The 23946-nt window shown below is 39.5% G+C and overlaps 1 protein-coding gene across 1 annotated transcript in view; it reads left to right on the forward strand.

Moving 5' to 3' along the window:
- LOC117468436 (voltage-dependent calcium channel subunit alpha-2/delta-1-like) overlaps positions 1-23421 on the forward strand; it is a 123495-nt gene extending 100074 nt beyond the window's left edge. The window contains exons 20-39 of the mRNA XM_071201834.1: positions 141-212; positions 308-369; positions 785-861; positions 2597-2611; positions 4681-4744; positions 4867-4979; positions 6838-6922; positions 7094-7156; positions 8029-8144; positions 8442-8513; positions 9219-9286; positions 9368-9406; positions 9490-9561; positions 12794-12946; positions 14540-14592; positions 14904-14959; positions 15378-15504; positions 17617-17729; positions 18364-18446; positions 21880-23421. Of these exons, the coding sequence (XP_071057935.1) occupies positions 141-212; positions 308-369; positions 785-861; positions 2597-2611; positions 4681-4744; positions 4867-4979; positions 6838-6922; positions 7094-7156; positions 8029-8144; positions 8442-8513; positions 9219-9286; positions 9368-9406; positions 9490-9561; positions 12794-12946; positions 14540-14592; positions 14904-14959; positions 15378-15504; positions 17617-17729; positions 18364-18446; positions 21880-22002 (1626 nt within the window). The 3' untranslated portion in view covers positions 22003-23421. The remainder of the gene's footprint in view (positions 1-140; positions 213-307; positions 370-784; positions 862-2596; positions 2612-4680; positions 4745-4866; positions 4980-6837; positions 6923-7093; positions 7157-8028; positions 8145-8441; positions 8514-9218; positions 9287-9367; positions 9407-9489; positions 9562-12793; positions 12947-14539; positions 14593-14903; positions 14960-15377; positions 15505-17616; positions 17730-18363; positions 18447-21879) is intronic.
- The last annotated feature ends 525 nt before the right edge of the window (positions 23422-23946 follow it).

Here is a 23946-nt window from a genome sequence, read left to right on the forward strand (position 1 = left end):
GAGAATAGTTTGATTAGACTAACGATTCCATGACCTCAATCAGAAACAATAGCAGTGTAATTTCTGCATTTAGTCTGATTGTCTTTTCTTAACCTTTTTAAATTGGTTGATTTATTTACGTTTGAGAATTTGTTCAACAGATAAGGAAGAAAATGATAGACGGCAACACAGGGAGTCACACAATATCAACATTGGTGAAATCCCAAGATGAGGTAATATCGTATTCAAAGGCTTATTGGATTCCATGACGATTATAAACATATTTGCTCAGAAAATGTTGTGTGTACTGACCAAACTTTTCTTAAAGCGCTACATCGACGCGAGTCAGAGGACTTACACCTTTGCCCCAGTGAAGGGCACAGATTACAGGTAAATATCACATGTTAAGTATTAAGTGATAAATCCTTTGCATGTGTTAACTTGTTTTTTTACCAAACTTCAGTCCGGAAGAGAGAAACTCCAAAATGTTTGTCATCATTTCTTAAATGTATTTAGTTCTGTTTGGGATTATTATGAATTTCTTCTCAAAACAAAAAGGAGAACCTGCAATGTTTTTATTGTATGTCTTTGCATGTCAATTTTTTGGCTCAGCATGATTATGTGCATGGATTTAAAGTCTCAGACAAAGATATGCTTATTTGATGTAACAACATATGGATTTTCAAAATGAATGCAAATGCTAAAATAAGAAAAACCCTGGTCAAATTGCAAAAAAGTTGCAGAACAAATCTGAAAGTCTAGAAAAGTTTCCTGTAGTGATGTTTGTGTGTGTGTCCCCTTTCAGCCTGGCCCTGGTGCTTCCTAACCACAGTTTGCATTACATTCGGGCCAACATCGGCGACACCATCACCCAGGCAAAATGTGAGTGCCATCTAGATCAGTTGCTTCTGCCTTTCTCAGTTTTTCCACTCAGTAACATTTACCTTCTTTATAACAGACTGTAAACTAATGTGGCTCGTTAGAAAACGACTGCAAATGCTTCTCAGGGACATAATTGCCTTCCATATAAGGCTGAAAAATGCTTATGGTTCCTATCCATCACTTATGGCGCCCCATGCACTAACATATACACATCTACACCTAGCCTGCATGCCCTCTTGTGTCGCTATGGCAACACACATCCTGGGTTGTGCTAAGCTTTTGTCCCCAGACAGCGAGTTGAGTGGCTCCAGTGTCGCCTTTCACACATTTAGCACTCATCGATTCATTTAATGCTAAGTACCTCACTAAATATGTTAGTCTGTGTGTTTTCAAGTGGCTGTACTGTATGCGTGTGTGTCTATACTTAAGTCTTTTGTGGATCAGAGGTTACATATGTGTGGTGTTGTCGTCTCGTGTCTCTTTTTAAACCCCGTCTGTTCCCAGTAGTAAAAGTTGTCAATGACTCATAGAGTTACTCAAAGCTACATTTTATAGTTTGTATGCAAGTGTGTATGCGAGTGTGTGCGGTTAGTGCCGACAGTCTCTCTGACCTTATGTTTTCTGGTTTTAATTATGGTTTTAGTGACTTTTTAGTGCTCAAAAGAATTAATTTACACAAAACTTAACCTCATTTATTTTTTTGTTAATAAAAAGCAAAGAAATTGTAAATTTACAAAATGGACCAGGGATGCTATACATTTAAATGAAGAAAATAAAATGTAATGAAAGTAGTGATCCTAATTTTTTCTTGCAAAGAATGTAGTATGGAACCATGCATCTTATTTTTGCTGCAGTTTTGTAAAATAAGCCTTTATCCCAACCTGAAAACATGTGGATACTGGTAACATTTTAACGGGAAGGTTAATTGCCTTTCTTTTGATAGCTGTGAACATGAACTAGCAGAGGGTAAAAGCTTGTTTGACATTGGTAATCCATCAGTGATAATGTCTTCACCTTTATTGTTCCTAGCCGGGTTTCATTTAGTGCAGTCGGTTGTTCCAATGTGTGAGAAGTATTTGTTGGTTTGGCAGCTGAAATCATGGGTAACTTTGTCAACAGGAAAAAGCTCTTCACTGATGTTGCAGCTGACTCTGAAATCATGACTTATCGGTGAACTCCTCAACAGAGAGAATAAATAGCTCTGACAATATAATGGGAACATAGTGCACGTCTTTGCAAGTACAATTTCATACCGATTACAGACAATGACTTTTAAATCGTAAGGGATAAGATGTCAATTGAAATGTTAAAACATGGAAATATAATGTGGGGTCCATTTAATTACCACCTCTGTTTTTTCCGATGACATTGCATTGACATTAATCAGACCTATAACCAAGTCTAAACCCTAACATTTAGTGAATAAACACAGATCGTTGACCTCGCAAGGTCAAACACACAGAATTCCTATTAACTTGAATATTATTATACTAAACATCCTTTCACCGTTAACAGGTTACTTTTTTAAGTGTTTTATACTTTTTATACAATATTCTTATTCAATGTCCATTTGAATAAAATATTGGGTGTAACCCTGTTTGTTTCTTTCCTTTACTGCTCTCTTTTCCAAATCCCCTTTTCCTCCCCTGGTCTTTTTATCCTCCTGCCTCCTCCTGTTCTCCCTCCTCAACTCTTGACCATTCCTGCTGTGTTGGACCCCCCCCCCCCCCCGCAGCGATTTTGGGCAAGTATTCTCCTCCTGTGCTTCACCTCATAACCCCTTGTCTTCTAACTCTCACTATCAGAAGACTTAGGATGTAACTACGCTACTAATTGGTCTGTCATATGTGGACTTACGAAAACAGCAGAGTTTAGTTTTCTGTTTGTCTTCATTTAGTGGCTTATGATTAATAATGACAATTGTGTTACATTGAATCAGGCTGGCGTCTGCTCACAGGAGCAGCGCTTCGCATGCAATGCACGCCCACACAGCTTGTCGCAGATGTTGTGTGTGTGTGTGTGTCTGTGTGTGCATGTATGCGTTTAACCCCCACCTGTTCCATTGGCCCTCAGATGTGGTTTTGGCTCTGTAGCAGGAAGAACAGAGGGCAGGATGTGTGTGTTATTTAAAGGTGAAGCCATAAAGGCGAAAGCTGTGAGTCTGCACCCAAAACATGAGTCGGTGCTTTTCTATTTTTTTTTCTCTTATTGACTCACTTTTGACACAAGTTGTATAGCTTTGTTAAATCATTCCTGATGAAAATTCCCTCTAAACATACCGAGCTTTGTCTCTTCTGTTCCTTTTCCTGTGTGCTTTGTCATCATGTTTGTCTTGTCCGTGGCAATTACATTTTAAAATCTCCACAGGACATGTTGATGCTTTGTGGTTTAGCTTAAACTAAAGCCAGATTTGTGTCTGTTATTCCCAGTGTGAATATAAATGTCAATGTAAAAACTGAAGTGAACTTGAAACCATATCATGTTCCACTTGCCCCGTGTCATTGTCATGCATTTGTTAAGTCAATGCAGATACAGATTGATTCATGCGGGAATTAATTCACATTTTATATGGATTCTATCTGCGTGCCTTAAATATATAATCAGTTATTCAGAAAATATTCAGAAAAATGACAGGTATGTCATTTTCACTGTGACAGGGCGTGCATGAGTGCAGAAAATATAAGCAGTCGTCACTCCCCGAATCACCCTGCTATCCATCATTACTAGATATTTTGTTGGATTATAAAGTGGCGACCGAATTTCAAAGAATACACACATGGGTGCAATTATTTTCCAATCATGACCACCATAGAGGACGAGGAGTAGCCCACGGCGTCATGAGAAATGTTCCTGTACAGTATAATCATCTGTCAACACAGCATACTTTAGAGAATGTCAAAGGGACGTTAAGGTTATGAGCTGTGGTTTATATTCCTCATATGTGCAGTATTGTAGTGCAAATACATCGCTGAAGTGCAATAACTCCACAGATTTACTGTATCACCAAACGAATGCTAATACTAATGCTAAAAACAGATCGAAATTATAACTTTAAATCTGTCTGACCACATGCTAAGCCTCTCTTTGTGTTCTCCATCAGCACTGTCTCCATTCACATCCAAAAGCCTAAGAACTTTTTGTTTGGAATCCAATATTTCTATTCAGGACTCGCTCTGTGAATAAAATATTGTGTCACCTTTGACCCCTGTGGTTTTACCCTGTCTTTTCTCCCCTTTCTTTTCCCTCTCGTCTTTACCTCCCTGGGGGACAATTCTCTCATTCGCTCCCTTTCTCTCTGCTGGGATTCTTTTCCACTCCAGGGAAAGATGGCAAGTATTTTTTTCATTTTACTTTCATCTCTCCCCTCTTGTTCTTGAGCCTTGTCGATCTCTTACCCAGCATGTAGGCCAAGCCTATTATGTTCCTTCTTATTTATAGCTGATGTTCAGCTCTGCCAGACTGTGTTATTTCAAGTGTTTTAATTAATCGTAAAACGCTTGTCTATTTTTATGAGTTATGTTGTAAATGTATTTTTATTTTCTCCCTTAAGAAAGCTTTCATTTTAAAAACATATCTTAAACTAATGACCTCGGCCTTAACAGTGTAATTAGGAGTTGATGGAGTATGGTACTGAAGTTTTAATGCTCAGCCTGTCAAGAGATAGAAACTCATTTTCAGTGTTGGGTCCCCGCAGAAGGTTTCTCATTTTGATGCACTGTTAAATATTCAACAGCTGTTCCATTCCCCCGAGTGGAGCAGTGAGCCTGTCTAATATTAACCTGCATGCCAGGAAGATTAATAACAATTTCCACCTTTCACCAGTTTCTGAAAGCCTGATGGCGGACAAGTTTGATGAATACGGCTATACATTCATTGCACCGAGGTAAGACTAGACATAGTTTACACGGCGACTATGACTCAGTATGCAGACACATTTTTACGTTGTGATTCACTTGTTTTTCTGCATTTTATGAATTCCCTTTCTAAGAGCTTTTGCTCCCTCAGGGTGTACTGCACGGACTTAAAGCCACCTGACAAGAACAAGAACAAAAACAACACCGAGTTCCTGGTTGAGTTCAACGATTACATTGACACACAGACTCCAAACAACCCCACGTGTGAGTATCAACATATAGATAAATCAGATAACGCTTTCCACCTTACATGCCTCTGGTGCCATTAACTATAGCTTTTAGCTTTTATACTGCATCTTTAAATACTTTGAAGGACCTTATACTCACTACAGATTTAAATTTACATCTCAAAGAGCTGCTGCAGTATTTACTCTGGTGTGTATATGTGAATGAATTTCAGCCATCTGGCTTGACATTAAGGTGTTCATTGAACATTTAATGGAAGAAGGCCAACTGAAACCTTTTCCCAGAGGTCTCTCTTTCCACTGAAATACAGGTCTGGCTGGATGGTTTGGTGTGCATGACCAGGCAAAGCTTTGTGATGTGGAACCCCTGTGTTCGTGTTACCCATTTGATGCTAACTCCAAAAGTCTGACCATCACACGCCTGAGTGCACATGTGTGAGGCACGTCGGCTTAGATGTGACACACACGCGTTCGCACACACACAATATTCACCAGTAATATGCCTTCCACACCCCACCTATAGCCGCTCGACCTCATCCAATTACTGTGTGTTTGTGAGAAAGAGCAGGACACGTCAAGCCAGGAGCATGAGAGGAGCAATAAAACACGAATCAGGGGCCAGTGGACCTTCTCCCAAACATCTGACCAATGCATTAACATCCTTTTGTGCATTCACTCATTGATATGCATCACTCACCTATTGTGCCCATTGAGTCAAACAAAAGGTCCCCAGGTAATTATAAAATGTCACCTCAGTTGGAGAACTTAGTTCAAACATATCAGTTTGATCCATCCAATAAAACGTTTCACCCAATTGAAATATTACTTTCACCATTATTGGCTGCTAGTTTAATGGAGTCCATAGGGAGTTCAGAGAGAGTGAACGTAGGGCCCATGTGGACTGTTGGCGGCTTGAGTATCGTTACACGCTTTAGTTTGTTAAGCCACTGCAGTGGCGAAGAAGGTGAAGTACATTAGGAATTCCTGGGCTGCCTTCAATAAAGGATCCCTAATGAAAACCACTGCGGAGGGAAGGTGGGGCAGAGGGATATAAAGTGTTACACCAGCTGTTTTCTCTGATGTGTGTGGTGTGTCATAAAGGTTTGAAGAGATGGTGGGGGTATATCGACAAACCTCTATGTTAATAGACCCACTATAAAGGTCTGCTGTGTCTAAGATGTAGGCTTTTCTTCAAATACCTTTTTTCTATTTTAACCCTCCTGTCGCATTCGTTTCTCCCCCCTTACTTTGGTGTTCCCGGTCAAATCCGACCAGTTTGTTTGAACTGCTATTACATTAACACAAAAAGCATTAATCATCACCACATTTTATTTAAAATCCTTTTAAGTTGTAAACAATGTCTCAGACTACTGGTTTACATGAATAACTGCATTGAATATACAAGGAATAGACCACAAAATGTCCACAAAAATCCATGGTTGTCGATTTGTGGGCGTGTACTATCTGAGGGTTGAACATAATCTAGGGTTACCCATTCATTTCCTATGGAGATCATTTTTGACAGGAAACCATAGGTGTAACAAAGTTGACTAAACCAATCAAAATTCAATGAAATTGCTGATCAGCAATTTCATATATTCAAATGCCTACTGTGGAGGATATCATAAGGCAATCAAATGTAAAACACAATGTTTATGATTGATGAAAGTTTTAAATTGGTCAAGATTTTACTCGAACACAACATGAGGGTTAAAGAAACAAATGTTTTCGTTCTGCTTCGTTCCTCCTTTTTTAAAGAACTAGATCTCATCTGTTGATCAAATGGGTTCTGTTTAGTTTCTTCAAGTTAGCCTGCAGTTAAACTTGATACACAGAGTGGTTAACACATTTGAGCTCAATTGATGTTTTGTGTTTAGGTGATGTGGAACTGGTGAACCGATTGCTGCTGGATGCTGGGATCACATCGACTCTGATCAAGCATTGGAAAGGAACCGATGTGCAGTAAGTGGTGCCATTTACTGCACATCTGTAACCATCAGTTCTTTAGTCGGGACAGAACTAAACAAATGGAAATGTGGTATCGATTGTTTATTACTTTGGTTTTGGTAATGAATGTCCTATTAGAAATTGAGTGCAGGTGGCTTAAGTGTTTTTGTCTTCTCTGCTTGTCAGGCCTGGTGTTGTTGCCAGATTTGTTGCCACCGATGGAGGGATCACCCGAGTCTTCCCGAAAAGGTACTTATCAAGATCATGGGGAAGAAGGGTTGGTGTAGAAGCATAGGAAGGATAATACGCTTAGAATAATTTGATAAAGAAAGAACATTTCGGCCACCAACTGTCGCATCGGTCCTTATACAGAGCACCCGAGTTAGAATCCAGCATGGGAGAATTTGTCGCCATTTCATCCCCTCTGTCTCCCCGTTTCAATACAGTCACTTCGATAGAAAATAATTCAAATGTATTTTGAGAAATATGCATCTTACTGCGTTAAAGTGCAGTTTATTCTATAAATAACATTTTAACATGCATCCCCTATTCCATTCCCCCTTGTTCAAGTCTGAGTCATGGTGGTAACTTGCTATGCAAAGCAGTCCAGTCAACTCACCTTTTTATGTATCGGGGTCAGGATGTAGATTAACTGGAAAGTGTTACTCTTCATTTGAGCGTTGCATCAGTCTTCTAATTGTCAGTCATGTACAGGGACCAGTGGTGGCTGGTTTACACGTATATGACAGCACATGTGTTCTGTGTGTTCTCTGTATCTGTGTTCAAGAGTAAAATAAATAAATGTATTTTTGGGGGAAAGGGATGTAAATAACAGTATATCTGTGTAAGAATGTAATTCAGCATCATATTCTTAAAGGATATTGCCAAGTTAAATCGTAGTTAAAGGACAAGTGCAATGGACCCAGTACTTGTTCCTGAGGTGCCCCAGTGGAAAGCTAATGATAGTTGGATTTGCTGGTATAAAAAAACTCCCCGTTTTCTATTATGTAAATATTATTATTTCAAGTAGCTCTTAAATAAATAGATTGCAAGACATGGCAATAGGTAGAGGTTTATTAATAGCATTGTTTGTGTGCTGCTTTATATAAATGTCTTCGCAGTGCTGGGCTCGACTGGCAAGAAGAAGCAGAGACGTATGAGTCAAGCTTCTATAAGAGAAGTTTGGACAATGATCTGTACATCTTCACTCCAACACCCTACCTCAGTAAAGAGAACTGTGAGTAAAAGTGTGTGTGTGTGTGTGTGTGTGTGTGTGTGTGTGTGTGTGTGTGTGTGTGTGTGTGTGTGTGTGTGTGTGTGTGTGTGTGTGTGTGTGTGTGTGTGTGTGTGTGTGTGTGTGTGTGTGTGTGTGTGTGTGTGTGTGTGTGTGTGTGTGTGTGTGTGTGTGTGTGTGTGTGTGTGTGTGTGTGTGTGTGTGTGTGTGTGTGTGTGTGTGTGTGTGTGTGCGCACCTTAATGTCGTCTATACACCTTAATGTGTATGATGAACAGTTTGCTTATTCTTCCTCTTGCAGCAACTGACGACACAGTCCTGGTGAGCAAAGCAGTAAACATCAATGTTGATGGTATTGCACTCAAACCAGCTGGTAAGAACACACACACACAAAGACACACATAAACACACACAAGGAGAGAGGGGCTTGTTTGCTCAAATGTTTTTGTCTGAAATTGTTTCTCTGCCAACTACATATACAAATATTCACACTTAGAGTTATGTGACTTATTTACGCACCCACATTTGACCCTAGCCCCAACCCTATTTGTGTGATTAATATTGTGGGACACACACTCACAGATATTATTTACAGTCTGCTTCCCCACTATTTGTCTATTTCTCTGACATGTAATTACTAACACACACAAACCACACATCAAGTTTTCTGTCTCCTGTGATCTTTGGCCAAGTTTGCATTTTGGAGGATCAGAGAGTACAGTTGACACAGAGGGCCAACACGATCTAGGACAGGGCTGCCAAAGTGAGGCTCAGGGGCCAAAGTTGGACTGCCATTAGGTCCAGCATTAAAAACCCAAATAAACAAGTTAAAAATAATTGTAATTTAAATAACTGTTTTATTGAGTTAAAACAAGTTATTATGTAAAATTGTACGATCCCTAATCATTTGTTATGTTTCATAGTCTGAGCAGACAAAAGTCATTTCAGAAAAGGGAATATTGCATCATTAGACAGATGTTTGTTTTTAGACAACAGTTATGTTTTTAATGTAAGCCCTCAAAGGGAAACGTTTGTTCACCCCTGATCTGAGACGTCTGGCTTTTGTGTTTGAATCCAGTTGTCGGCATAAAGTTGGACATTGGTGCCTGGATGACAAGCTTCATCAACACCACACAAAAGATCAATGTGAGTGGATTTGTATGCAGGACACACACTTGATCCAGATGATGACGTTTTATAACTCTATCCGCTCTTCTGCATTCTCAGTGTAATGATGAGATCTGTGGCTGTCAGCGAAACGATGTGGTAAGAGACTGAATTGCATGTAATTGTGAGTTTAGCCACTAGGGATGAGACATTGGTTTAATTTGATCTCTATGTTATTCCAGTATGTAGACTGTGTCCTTCTGGATGACGGGGGCTTCTTGGTGATGTCCAATCGGGATGAACATATAGAACAGGTGGGTATTTGCATGTTACTCTAACTCATAAAACTGAAGGGAGCAAACTATATTGTTCCATTTTTTTAATGGTTCAGTGAATGAATCGATGTGCCCTATTCCAAGTTACATGTGCACATGGCTGTTGAAATGATTGTAGGGTTGTGTTGCAATGTATTAATTGTCTGGTAGAAAACGTACCAGTGTGTGGATGGGCAAAGACTTGCCATTGGTGATATCATGACATTGATTTGATCATTTCCACATCTGATGTTGTCTTTTAAGTGAAGCCAAGTGTGATTTGGTTTGGTGGGTTGAAAAGTATTCACATTATCGTCTCTGATTGTTGGACAAGGGGGATTTGCTGATCACACAGTTCCACACTTGTACCAGTATTCCGTAATGTGTCCCAGACACCAGATCTGTTGGTAACAATGATTTAATTCAGCTGGGACGTTTTTTTTATTTCCTTATTTAGATCTTCCGCAAGTGGGATCTTGAGAATCTTTATAAGCGTGTAGGGTCAACTCTAGAAGAAGGGTAGTTTCTGAGTTCATGATTTAATCTGCATTAGGCCTGATCTGTTTCAAAGTGTTGGTGCCTTGCTCAAGGGCACCACGGCAGGGCAGGAGGTGAACTGGGACCTCTCCAAGTAGCAGTCCACACTCCATATTTAGGTCTGGCCGGGACTTGAACCGGCGACCCTACGGCTCACAGTCCAAGCCCCTACTGACTTAGCCACTGCCGGACAAATAAGACCATATTCTCAAGTACTGTACTTAAGTACAATTTTGAGGTATTTTACTTGAGTATTTCCAATGTATGCTACTTTATGCTTATACTCCATTTTTTTTTTTTTTCAAAACTTTAGCTACTTTTAACAAAATGCATCCCTAAACATGAAACAAGTGTTCTATCTCTTAAGGCACTATAGTCAAATCAAATGATTTAAATATTTGTACTAAAAGTAAACGCAACTTGATGCCACAATATCATCTAGAAATGTCACATGTATAAATATAATCATATACACACATGAAGGCCAGTTATCTGCACAATGATTACTTTGACTTGTTACACTTAGCAGTACATTTAGCTGTTAACACTTTTGTACTTTTTTTGAATGCAGAACTTTTACAAATGGAGTATTGACAATAATGTATTAGTACTTTTGCCAAAGCAAAGCATCTGAATACTTCTTCCACCACTGACCACCTTACACCCACACACACACATATGTATACAGTAAACGCATGCATTTTCCCTGGCATCCCGTTAACCTATGCTAAATGCTAATAGCAGGTCCCTGCTGCCGTCTGAGTTTGTTTTTTCATGCGGCCTGGTCTCCTTCCTAATCAGGCCTGAGTGTGCGCTGGATAAATCAGTGGCCCTCTGAAGTTTGGCAGCAGCACTAAAACCCAGGGACCTGAGGCCTTGTTTGGAGAAGGTTGTGTGCCCTCAATCATATTTCCTACAGGAGCAGAGTTTCTCTTTCTGTGAGCTCCTCGCTTGCTCTGCCTCTTTATGTCTTGCGTTCCTTTTCTTTCTCCGAACCCCCCTGGGAGTCTGCAGCCAACAGGGCTCTGACTGTTAATTCATTATTTGTTTTACTGCTCAGGGAAAGGAGAGAAGTCTCCCTTTACCTTATAGATTGGAAGATTTATATATCCTTTGGCTGTGAGTCCAAAGAGGAATGGATATGTGGAGGAAGGCTTGTTAACGGTGACCTAACAAAGTGGAAGGAAAGGGATAGTTTGCATTTCCTCACACACACACAAGCACGTCTTTCAGCACATAGATGAGTACTACCTAATGTACATACTCCCTCCTGGATACACAAGTACTTAAACACTCCGGTGCACACGGTCACGTCACACCTGCCGAGACAAACTACTTCCTCTTAGTAGAAATGTATGGCTACCCGGTGGACGGTGTTAATCAGATTATACTGAAGTCCATCACCCTGGTTTGAGTGTGATTTAGTGAGTGTGTGTCTCTTTTAAATTCACTGTAAACGTTGTCAGCACATGTATACACATTCTGAATTGATTTTGTGCTTGTGTTTCAAACACATTTAACAATTTTGGCATGATTATTTTAAGGTGTTTAAGTACTGTGTATACATAACTGTAACATAAGCACTTTAAAGGTTTCTTCTCATAAGCAGGTTTTAAAAGCTTTTCTGACCTTTGTTATTTCCGCTATGCATTTCTTAGGTTTGGTCAGAGGGTCCAACCCCAACCAAACATTTTCTGTCAGCCCACCTTTGTAAAAGATTAAAACGTTTTCAAGTCCCCACCCATCACCACCTACAGTACATGCACCCACATAAACACACTCTCAGACACATTCTTGCAAACCACATTTCTTATTTTTTTCTTTTTGACAGCATTGATTACTTACCAACAAATGTTTATCAAAATGGCCTCTCTGAAAAAAGGCAACTTAGCTACTGGGAATAAACAAAAACCTCAAAGTTTTCTCTTCAAGAATCACATTTATAGTCACATCTACAGTACTTGACTTTTAAATGAATAATACAGTACAGCTTTTATTTGTAAAGCACTTGTAAGTCACCTCCAGACCAAAGTCTGGTACAGAAATTATACAAAAATCACGCTGCTCAGCTCACAAACCTTAAATTAAGTAGAGAAACAAATACAGTGTGGAACACTAAGGAGAAGAGGTGGGTTTTAAAACTAGATTTAGAAACAGACAGTGTAGAGGCCTGTCTAGTGTGCAGGGGCAGGTCATTCCATAGTTTAGGGACCGCAGAAAACACGGTCCCCTCTGAGCTTTGACCTTGTTCTGGCCACATTCAGGAGCAGTTGATCAGCTGACCTGAGAAGGCGGGTGGGCGTATTTATTATGGTGAGAGTTCAATGAGAAAAATCAAAACCACTCTCACGTAGGATCAGAAAATATGAATCATCCAAACATAGTAATGACCTTATTCTTCAGGTCCTGACAGATTCTAATTCCTCTATTATTTAAAGAGATGCTATACTTACATGGATCATATTTAGATCAGATGTGTCTATAATTAACTCATATCAATGTGGAAATATAGGAATACTGTACAGAATGAATGGACAGCGGCAGAAAAAGAGGCTACTGCATTCCTAGGGCCCAGGACAAGAATGCAGGAATGTGCACAAAACGATGTTGTGATTTTCAAACATTTTCATCTATTTTGTGCTGAATGTACTGATCCATGAGTAAATAAATGTATCTTTCCGGTCCTTGTGCTTAGATCGGGCGCTTCTTTGGTGGTATGGACCCGATCCTCATGTTTAACCTGGTCAACTCATCCATGTTCACCTTTAAGAAAACCTTCGACTACCAGTCGCTCTGTGACCCTGAGAAAAAGATCAAGGGGGCGGCAGGCCTGCGCTCCGTCTACGTGGTGAGTTACATAAGCCAGAGACCGCTCACACACACACACAGAACACCCACATGAGCACACCCACACTTACATGTTCACACATTTTGATAGCCACACATTTACATTTCCCGAAACTAGCAGCCATTCGTAAGAAACTTGCTTGCTCAAACACATCCAAATGGAAGTCACGCACAACACACACACACGGTCTCTCACCAGGGAGCCATAAATCTGGACGGAGCAGATGAGAGAGGGAAAGCAGAGGGTATGGTGAAAGCGTTAGAGTGGGAGTTTGCAGTAACAGGATTAGGTGGTCTAGCATGCTTGGCCAACACAGCGAGTGAAGCACTGTTCTTCATCACTTAGAAACGTACCAGGGTGGGGAGGGTTGCTTTAAAAATGCATTCCGTTACAATTATTAGTTACCTGTAAAACATTTTAATCAGTAACTTAATCTAAGTATCACAATATAAAAGTAATGTAACCGTGTAACTTTTACCTCAACATAAAATGCAGTGCAATAAATAAAGAGAAACAAATATCAATAAGACGTTTTAAGTGTATTATGTAAGTCAACAGAACAATGTGACCTTAGAAAGAAGAAACCAAGATATTTAGGTTAAAAAATGTGTCATCTTCAATGGAGGCTTGACCTACAGAATAGCAGAGCTGTCAAAGTGTTTTAGCAAACTTGTTTAATTAAACAGGTGTCCACCTACTGCATTAAAAAAAGATAATTAAAAAAGAAGAATGAAAGTATCCTTAAAGAAAACCAAAAAGGAAATGCAGGCAGTACAACCTTCTGTAATATATATCTTTATTGATACATTGTAATCCTGCCAGAAATCCCTTTTTTTCTTTTTAAATGTAACAATTATATCTTTTGTTAATGTAACTGCAAGGGAATAATTACTTTTTTTGTATCCTGATTACGCAATCCCGTTACATGTAATCCATTACTCCGCGAGCCTGCGGACAATTTGCAGTAAAGTGATGCGAACTGCTCGCAGACAGGCAGTGGCAGTGATGAATTAGTTTTACTGAAATGCCATTCCAGGGAGCGTCTATCCCAGATAATCTGATACCTGAAGATAGAGATTAAAGTATTTATTTACAGTTGCAGAAATTCCCCAATTGACAATTTGATAACTTGTAATTTCCAAGACTTGCAACACAAGTGACCCAGGTGATGAGTGGGTTTCTTTCTTAACAAAGTCAACCGCTTGATGCCTCGAACACGGTTAGTCAAGACTGGTGGATGACTCAACGCGTCATCAGCTGACGAGAAAGGATATAACACCAAAACAAGACCCTCGCATGCTAACTATAATCAAAGCAGCATGTTGGTTCCTTTTATTCAAACCGTGTGCTACTTTGTTTTCTCACTAGCTGTTTGTTGACAATACTGATCATGCCATCTGTTAAGAAGGCTTGTGTTCTAATTTCCTCGGAGAGAAATTAAAGTCTCTGGCTGAACCTGGCACAACTGGACATTGTAGCTTTGTAAAAACAGACAGGATGTTTAAATTGGTGCAACAGTCTTACATTGATGATTATTATAGACTCAAATGTGTCCTCCTCTAATATTATGTGTCCTTTTCTGTTCCCTCTAAGCCCACCATTGCAGATATTTTGAATTTGGGATGGTTTGCTACAGCTGCAGCGTGGTGAGTCATTGATTTCTGATCTGTTTCTATATGGTTGGCATGTGTGTCCAACATTTATTTTTCAAATGATTGATCACTATAAATGCTAGAATTTCAAATCCTTACCCTCCGATTCTAATGAAAAGCAGACAGAGGATTTTGTCTGTAAAACAGACATATAGCATCTGAGTAATAGCTGAATTGTTCCCAGGACAGTCAACATTCCACAAAATCTTCCCCTGATTTATTCATGCGTTAGCGTTTCACGAAGATGATTTATGATTATGTTCCAAAGAATCATGACATTTGACATGCTTGTGTTTTGCTCTTAGGTCAATACTGCAACAGTTACTGGTCAGCATCACTTTCCCCAACTTCCTGAATGCAGGTGAGTTCCCGTCGATATGACGCGGAGAAAGGAATAGTGAGGAAGCTCTGGACTGCCTTAATGACCTCATTATGGAAATAAAAGGGATTTTCACTTTTAATGACAAGGCTTTAAAAGATATTGAACTCATTGTATGCAAATTGTTTAAATGCTATTGAAATACTCAACACATGCCAAAAATATGAAGTTAGTAACAATATTATTCATAGGAACAGTTGAGCTCCATCCATCTTCAAATGATTTCATGTGTGCAGACTTTTCAAATGTGGAATTGTTACGTGTGCGGTATTTGTGAGGAAAATAAATGAGCTTTTTAAAAATTAAATGATTACCAACGGATCCAGAACAACATTTGTGTCAGATTTCTTTTTTTTAAGTGACTTGCTTACATGAAATCTCCTTGTGTGTCCTTCCAAAGCCGAGATTGATGAGGAATTGTCAGACGCCAGGCTGAAAGAGGTCTGCATCACAGAGCAAACTCAATACTACTTTGAGAGCAGCAACCTGTCCTTCAGAGGCACAATCGACTGTGAAAACTGCACCAGGTACAGATATGCATTCCTTCTTACCTACTGTACAAACCAGGCATATAATAGTTCAACCAAGCCTTACATAAACAGGCTTGGAGAATAACGGAACACATCTGACTTATTTTATTTATTTAACCCTTCTATTATGTTAAACCTTTAGACCCATAAGTCAAATTGACCCAGGACATGATAAGGGTTTAACAAGCAGTGAAGTAAAATAAAACCTACATGTTGTCTTTATCTCAATTCCCAACAATATAGATAACATGTATAAATAACGTTTGCATACATGAGTTATAATTTGGTATAGACCACTATAAAATCCACAATGGTAAAAACTTGGGCTGCATATTCATGCTTACCTAGTAATAATTAAAATGTCATTGATGTTCATCATTTGAAACTGATTTGGTATTCAATCTCATTGCATGAAGGACATTAATGTGTCCTGGCATTTTAGCATGTGTACTTAATTACTTGTTCTACTATTTCTATCTTCTTAATACAAATAAGAGGCCATTGAGTCTTATGTTGAAAGAAATATCCTTGCATCATGTTTATTTTATTTAAAACTGGCCAATTGGACCTAAATACAAAGTTAAGTATGCTACTTGTTTCCTCTGCTGGCAGTTAAACTGTATCTCCTGACTGTGGCCAAAGAGGCTGCAGCAGCTTAAAAACAACTGGATAGGAAGTGAAGATTAGTTCCTCTTCTCCAGCTTTTTATCTTGCTGCTCACAAATGCAGCTGGAAAACTGTGCAGCACATTCCCAAACATTAAAACTGCTTAAAATAACACTGCAGCCTACAACCGTACTTACATCAATACTTAAGTTCAAATTAAAGAAAGTAAACAAGTTACTTCACTTTTATATTGTGATACTAGGATTAAGTTACCGACTACATTTTTTAACAGGTAATCGTTAACTGCATCGGATTTCATTTGTATAGTAACCTCTCAACCCTGGACACATTACAGAGTATATTTAAGATGTAAGCACTTTCCCTGACCTGCAGTGATACGTTAGCATCCATGAGACACAAATGAAGTCCCGTGAGGTGGCACTGAGAGAGGGCAGTAAAAATTCACATGCCATGAAGGTGAAGTCAAGTCACCAGTGTGGACCACCGTCTTGACATGTTGGTGTGTGTGTGATTGTGCACACGTGTGTGAACGTATGCCATTTTTAAGGCCCCCTCGTGCCGGCTAATGGAGTGCCTGCCCGCATGCCGCGCAGCGTTCCTGCACATTAGCCGCACACACGTCTCTTTTTAACGACCGTCATAAAAAAGCAGAGAAAATCATTTGTGCACCAGCGACATGTGGGTTGCGGTAAAGGTCTTGGTGGACAGTGTGGTGGCACACAATATCTGTGTCCCCTCAGGAAATAAAAGCAGTTTGGAGGTTTGAATGAGCGACCCACAGTGTGCTTTTCATTGTGGGGTGTGTTGCTCGGTCATGTATAAGGAAGCATTACTGTCTGTTTAAAGCAGAAGACCCAGGCACGTGCAGAGGATGTTAGAAGGGCACGGGCCCAGATAAAAAAAAAGGCAAACCGGTGATTTTTGTTACTTCAACATAAATCTCCTCCTAGAATAACTACTTCTGTGACAGTTTTAAGGGATATTAAAATGTATGTGTTTAAAACAAACCGATGTTGGTTCAAACACTGCTACACACCAGTTACTTAATGCTACAAGTGTACCACCTTCTCCATAAAGGCATTCGGATTATGCCTCAGAAGTAACGGGCAATAAGGAGAGGTTGCTTTTATATGGCTAAAATACTCTTACTATGTGACAAAGTAACAACAATTAGGTAAATATAATTCACATATCATATAATACTAACGCACACAATTATAAAAAGCAACACATAAGCTTTAGATAAGGTGTATTAGACACCGTTTTCTTGTTTTGTTTTGTGTAAGATCATGTTGTTGATTTGTAAAGGGCCATTCTCTAAAAGGAGTGCAACAGGGCAGGCGCTCGAGCCCCCTTTGAGGTCTATATGTGCATGTGCCTGCAGAAGCCTTTCATTACTTTGTGGTTACATTTTGCATGTCAATGTTCAGCTCAATCTTTCCTGGATGTAAGCCCATGTGTCTCTTGTGTGCTTCTCTCCAGGCTCTACCACGCTGAAAAGCTGCCCAACACAAACCTGGTCTTCATCATCTCTGATGCAAAACTCACCTGCTCGTCATGTGACACAAAGCCGTTAATACAGGACGAGCAGAAGTGTATCCTTTTACCCAGCACAGCTGGCACAGAACATGAACATTTGATTCAGCCAACAGATGTTTTGAGAAGTTACTGTTTTTGTCAAGATAATCATGGCTGATTATCCGTAAATCTCATTACTCACTTTCCCCTTCATTTGCATCGTCTGAATCCTCCATCTACAATAATGAATGAACATTTCCACAGTAATTTTCAAATTTGGCCCAGATTGAAAAGAACTCTCTGTACTCGGTTGCTCTCTACTGTGTCTGTGAAGCAGATGAAAGTGTGTGATCCTTCTGCGGAATAGCTTACAAACAAATCCGTGGGGCTCTGTCAAGCACACAGGGCTGTGTTGAATTATAATGTAAGCCTTCTGGAAAACTAAATGCCCAGAAATGACTGTCATGTCATTCAGTAATTGAGCAATGTGCTTGAGATCCAAAAGAGACAACTTGGTGTGAGTCGTAATGCTCCATCCACATTTACACTGGATTATCTTGATTTGAACAGTAATAAAATACATCCTAGTGATTTTCCACACTAATCAAAATGTTCTGTGAATATTGTTCCATGACATAAATCAGAGTTCCGAATGTGTGTTGCTATTTTTTGAGAGTGACTTGTGTTATGTTCCTGACGTTCCTCATCCAGCTAACGGTCCTGATCCCTGTGAAATGGCTCAGAATCCTCGGTATAGGAAAGGGCCCGCGGTCTGTTTTGATAACAACGAACACGTAAGTTCAGACCTGGGAAGGCTACTAGTTGAGAACAATTCAAACTGCAGCTCAATTCTTTGTATCTGAAGGTGCTCTGTGTAGAGTTTCATGTATAACACTGACAAGCTGCTAAAAAGGGAGACCATTGCTGCTTTATTACTCTCACAAGAATTTAAGAAGTTTTTGGGGGAAATCCAGCCTGATATGGGAAAAGCCTTTTAAATGAAACGCGTGTGCCCCGAGGCTACCGTTTCTGGGTTCTCTGCTAAAACCATTTGAGTTCATCGCCAAGGAAAATGTAGGCCTGGTCACAGCTTTAGAGGACAGAGCTTCAATCAGAACTCCTGGCACTGACGGAACTATGAAAATAGTCTGTAGATCCAATTCTAACATACATTTTTGAATAACGCAAGCTAGCGCTGGAACATAACCAACATTTATTAAAATACTGAAGTTATGACCTTTTTTCCAGACATACATTCACTCATATCTGAAATATTAATAAAGAAATGTCAGAATTTGATATTACTAAAGCTGCATTAACTGCCGTTTAGTGCTGGGCAGGTAGCGTACAGTGGCTTTGAGAGATTTAACACTTTAAAAAGCTGCCTCATAACATTAAAGTTGCGCGTCGTGAAAACCAAAACAAGTAGCTGAAAGAAGCTTAAACAGGGCAAACTTTCCAGATAGGAACAAACATGAAGAAAATCAACATTGAGCCCATTGTTAGTGTTACCTTCTACATTATCAAGGTCAATGTGTTGTTGTTTCCAGAGGTGTAGTGCCTGAGTGTTCTTTTTTATATACTTATTTTTTATGATTTCTTCTAAATGTATCCTCCGGATGAAACAACTTGATCTTTTATTACATTTAACCTGGAAAATAAGATGTAGCAACTGCAACTTATTAGGGACCAATAAAAAAGGAAGGGGAAATGGGAAGAAGGAAACGATTTCAGCTGGTCTTTTAAAAACATTTGAAAACTATATATCAGTGAAGAAATTCTACCCACGGCACCTTTCCATCTCTTTTATATGGTGCATGTCTTTTGGTTTTTTGCAATCCGTCCAAAGCTGTATGTGTGCAGATTTCCCACGCATTTCTCAACTATGAATAACCAAGCCAAACAAACATGTTATGAGCAGCACAAAATCTCTGCGTGTGAAACCTCTGCACTTGAATGCTCTGTTTGTTTTTCACTCTATAATCCTTTTCCAGTGAATTAACTCTTATGCCTGCACTGTCATGCTCACACACTTACACTGAAATGTTGACTTTAATTAAATGTATGATGTCAACAGATGTCACATCACTGTATTAGGTTAGTTGAAAGCAGTCGTCTGTTGAACTTAATAGTTTAGGTTATGTGAACCTGTTGACACAATACATTTAATTAAAGTCAATGTTTCAGTTTTTCCAGTGTACACAAACACCCACACACACACACACACACACACACACACACACACACACACACACACACACACACACACTCACACACTAACTATTTCTTCAAGTGAATGCATCTTCTACTATTGTCTAAACAAATTTTCTTACCTTTTCTGCTCATATTTTGCTTCTAACTTCTTGCTAACAATGTGAACTGTTTGCTGCATGATTCTCTTTATTTCTCTTTTTCCTGCTCTGTGATTGGCTGTTGATGGTTAGGATGAGGCCATGTGCCGAAGGAGCGCAGGCTCCCCATTGGCTTCCTCTCTGCTCATGTTACTGCTGCCACTGTTCATGTGCTGTCTCGGGTCAGTCCCATAACGCTAGCTTTCTCTTTCATTAACAATTCATCATTATCGTACATTCAATCTCACTGCCTCAGGCTCATAACTTCGCCACCCTTTTTCCTGGTGTTCCTATTCTCTGTTTGTTTTCCTCGCCTTATCTCTTCTTCTCTTTTCACATCTGACTGTTTCTGCTTTGTTCCACTTCTTCATGTCTTTTTCCGTTGTTTTCCTACCCTTATCTTTTGCTCCTGTCACTCTCTCTTATGTTCTACCACCATCTGTCTTCACCTCCCCCCAACTTACCTCCCAGACTCTCTCTGTCTCTTGCCAACATTGTCTCCGTCTCACCTGACTTTGAACTTCGAGCCACGCTCTTTGTATCTCTCCCCATCTATCATTGTCAGTCCCGGGCAATACACTCCGTTGTCTCTCTCTCTCTGTTGACATCTGATTACTGATGTATCCAGACGCTAGCTAAAACAGGCCACTCACTTCTCATTTGCATCCAGACGTTGACGCGTGTCTTTAAATGATTCTCAACTTTCTTTCCCTCTCAAAACGCATATCAAGGCGAGACATTCTTTCCCCTGTACCTCTCCAGATGCTTAGCATACAGAGAGTGGGAGTATTCAATTCATTTGGTCAAACATGATGGCTCAAAGTTTTACAGTCAAATCTTAAAGACATTTTGTCTTTTAGATTTTTGTACCTATTGTTTGATCCCTGCATAGTTCTGGTTGATAATGTTTTAAGGTCCAGACCCCTCTGAGTTACTGTTGCTAAGATGCTACACACGGAAACTGATATGTTGACTTTAATTAAATGTAGTGTGTCAACAGATTTCACATAACTGTGTTAGGTTAGTACCGTTAGTTGAAAGCAATAATATTAAGTTAAAAAAATATATATATTAAGTGATATATTCAACTTTATATTGTTGCTTTCAACCAACCAGTTATGTAATGCCGTTGTGTGAAATCAGTTGAATTGACACAATTAACTCAAAGTCAAAGTTTCATTGTATTCAGTGCACCTCTCTTCGGTTGTTGCACATCATATATGAAGTTTGCAATATAAATGTGGCAGATTTACTTCTCAGAATTCTAAGTATAAAAAATTGCTATATTAAATAAAGAATTGGTCCAAAACATATGACCGATAATTTTTTCGAGTTGACTTTTTAAATCCTTCAAAGGATTTTCAATATGAAATTAATAGCTAAATATACACTATCTTGTATAATATATAAGATAAAAGACTGAGGCCAAAGCTGCAAGTCAGAAACAGCATCCTCACAAGGCAAGTTAAAGGATAGGAAAATAAAGCAAGTATTGCAGGTAGTTAAAACGGTGTTTTCCCCTTCTCTTGCAAGAAAGGGTTGCTAACGTTAGCCTAAACTCTTTTAGCTTTCTGCACTGTCTTCCACATGGTGGACGCTAATCAGAAATGGGGAAATAGTGTTAATAGTTTGGGATTTTGAGAGGAAAAGAGTTAAAGACACTAATTTATTGAGATTATGGCTTTTACTACAGCTCCTTAGCTAGCGTAGCCTGGTTTAGCTACCATGTGTGGAGTGATCCAAAGCTTGACAGGTTTGCAGACCTAACTGCAGTTGATAGCTAGCACTAGACAATCATAAGTTGGGGGAGAGGTCAATTGGAGCATGTTTAATAAGTTAGTTGTAACAATCAGTAACTTAACCCGTTTCCCACCAGGAGAAGAACCCTGACTGTGGCGGGGCGTCCAGCCTGAGCCCCTCACTTTGGCTGATGGTGGGCCTTCAGCTGGTTCTACTCTGGGTTTTGACTGGCTCCAGACCCCATGCCATCCCGTCATGACCTCTGAAAAATCCTCATCACGCCCTCTCTCCGTCTCTCTCCCTCTGTCGAAATGACAAACGCCCGTTGAGAAGTGCTTGTAACAAACAAAGAAAAACCTGTGAGCCCTACAACCTGCCAGTTTCTCCTTTTGATACCTTCATTTTTAGGGGTTTCTTAAAGTCATTTTCCCAGGTGCAAGGGGGTGCAAGGGATGAAAGAAATGTTTATTTGGAAGATACCTACGCCTATCCTTCATCTCTTCAATGGTCCCCGCCAGCTGAGATTAATTTTGATTAGCGACTTCTGAACTTTCTTTGGCTTGATGTCACGGATGAAAGAGATTCTACTGCCTTAAAGTATCGGAGGGATTTCAATCACGATCCGGGAGACTTACTGTTTATTAAAGATGTTGAGCAGTTGTATTCACCACTGCCAGATACAGCGCTGCATGCCTTTTGCAAGCGTACCATTTATTTTGAATCGATTTGCAGTGGCTAGTTTTTAGGTATTTATTGTTTTGTGTTTGAGAATTTGGCTGAGATTTTCAGTAAGAAATGCCAAATTGTTACATCTCAACCTCATGTCCTTCATTTGCCTCCGATGGGTTGCTGATAATAATGTTGTCTCAGTCAGATTTTTTTAGATAGCACTACGCAGAACATGTTCACAGTGTCTCTGACGGTTTCAAAGATGCATCAACTGTACTTTCGCCCCATGGCTCTTTCATGTAGATACTGTATTTGCAGTGTGGAAATCATTGTTCAAACCAACCCTTAAACTGCCACAGAGGGTTTGCCTCTGAGTGTACAGTTTTTAAACATTGTAGCTGATCTACTAATCTTCAACCCTGATTAAGAGTCGTAAATTATGTGGAATTTCCGCCTTGGTGTTGGATTGATCCAATGAAAACTTGGTTGCCATAGTGCACATTAACCAATCAGGGTGAGCCTGGCTGGTGTCCTATGCATGCTCAGTTGACAATATCTCTAGTACCATGTGGACTGTGTGACCAGCTAGGTAGACAGTGGCTACTGAATTGAAAGAGGTTACGTATTTATTTGTTTTATTATTTATTTGATTGAAGCGTCTGGACAGCATGTTACTGTTTCCTTGACTGCCACCACTAAAGAAAGTGGGTGAAGGGGATATGAGAATTTGTATTTTACAAAATAATTTGTATTCACAGCTTTCACTTTTTAAATTAAATGACTACTATCTGCACTGATATTCAAAGTGCAGCTTTTAGTTTACAGTCTTTATGGTTTGGTCCAGACTGGTCCAGCAACTTCTATCTCTGTGAAGAAGTGAGGTTCCATATTGCTTGTTTTTTTTACTGTGGTATGATACCAAGTAGACATCACTGCAGTCAATCCATGCTTTTGATCATCTCTCCTGCTGTATGTCTTCTTTTCTCTTCAATATAAGTTCATCATGTTTCATGTTGTGTGCCTTCTCTTCCATTAGACCTAACTTAAAGGAACAATGTGTAATATGTATGTTTACTGAGGTTAAATATATTCTAATTTAAAATCCCGGCTTCCTCAGACAACAATGTCAGACTCTTCTTCCAAAAATTCCATTCCAGTTGGCAAAGTCTGTTTTTGTTTTTGCCTGTGTCTATTTCAAAACCTCATGTGGCCTGATAAGAAACTAATTTGCAAGCAAACATAGCATGCTGCAGCCATGGAACCACGGAAACAAACTTGATCGACAGAGATAACACTGGATTCTACCAATCATCTTTGCTAAAAGCTCAATGACCCGAGATGTGGCTGAACACGTGCTAATATTGGAGACAACTTGGAAAGATTGGGACAGCTCAGAGCCCAGAAGAGTATTAAAACAGTTGTCAATGTGGCTCCTGTAAAGGTAAGCATTGATCTCTGAATAGCTGACCTAACTTATTAATCACAGTAAGGATGTGCATTTTGAGGGATTTCAGGTGTAATACTTGTGTTAAAC

Source organism: Pseudochaenichthys georgianus, chromosome 23 (assembly GCF_902827115.2).
Source record: "Pseudochaenichthys georgianus chromosome 23, fPseGeo1.2, whole genome shotgun sequence".
NCBI classification, from domain to species: domain Eukaryota; kingdom Metazoa; phylum Chordata; class Actinopteri; order Perciformes; family Channichthyidae; genus Pseudochaenichthys; species Pseudochaenichthys georgianus.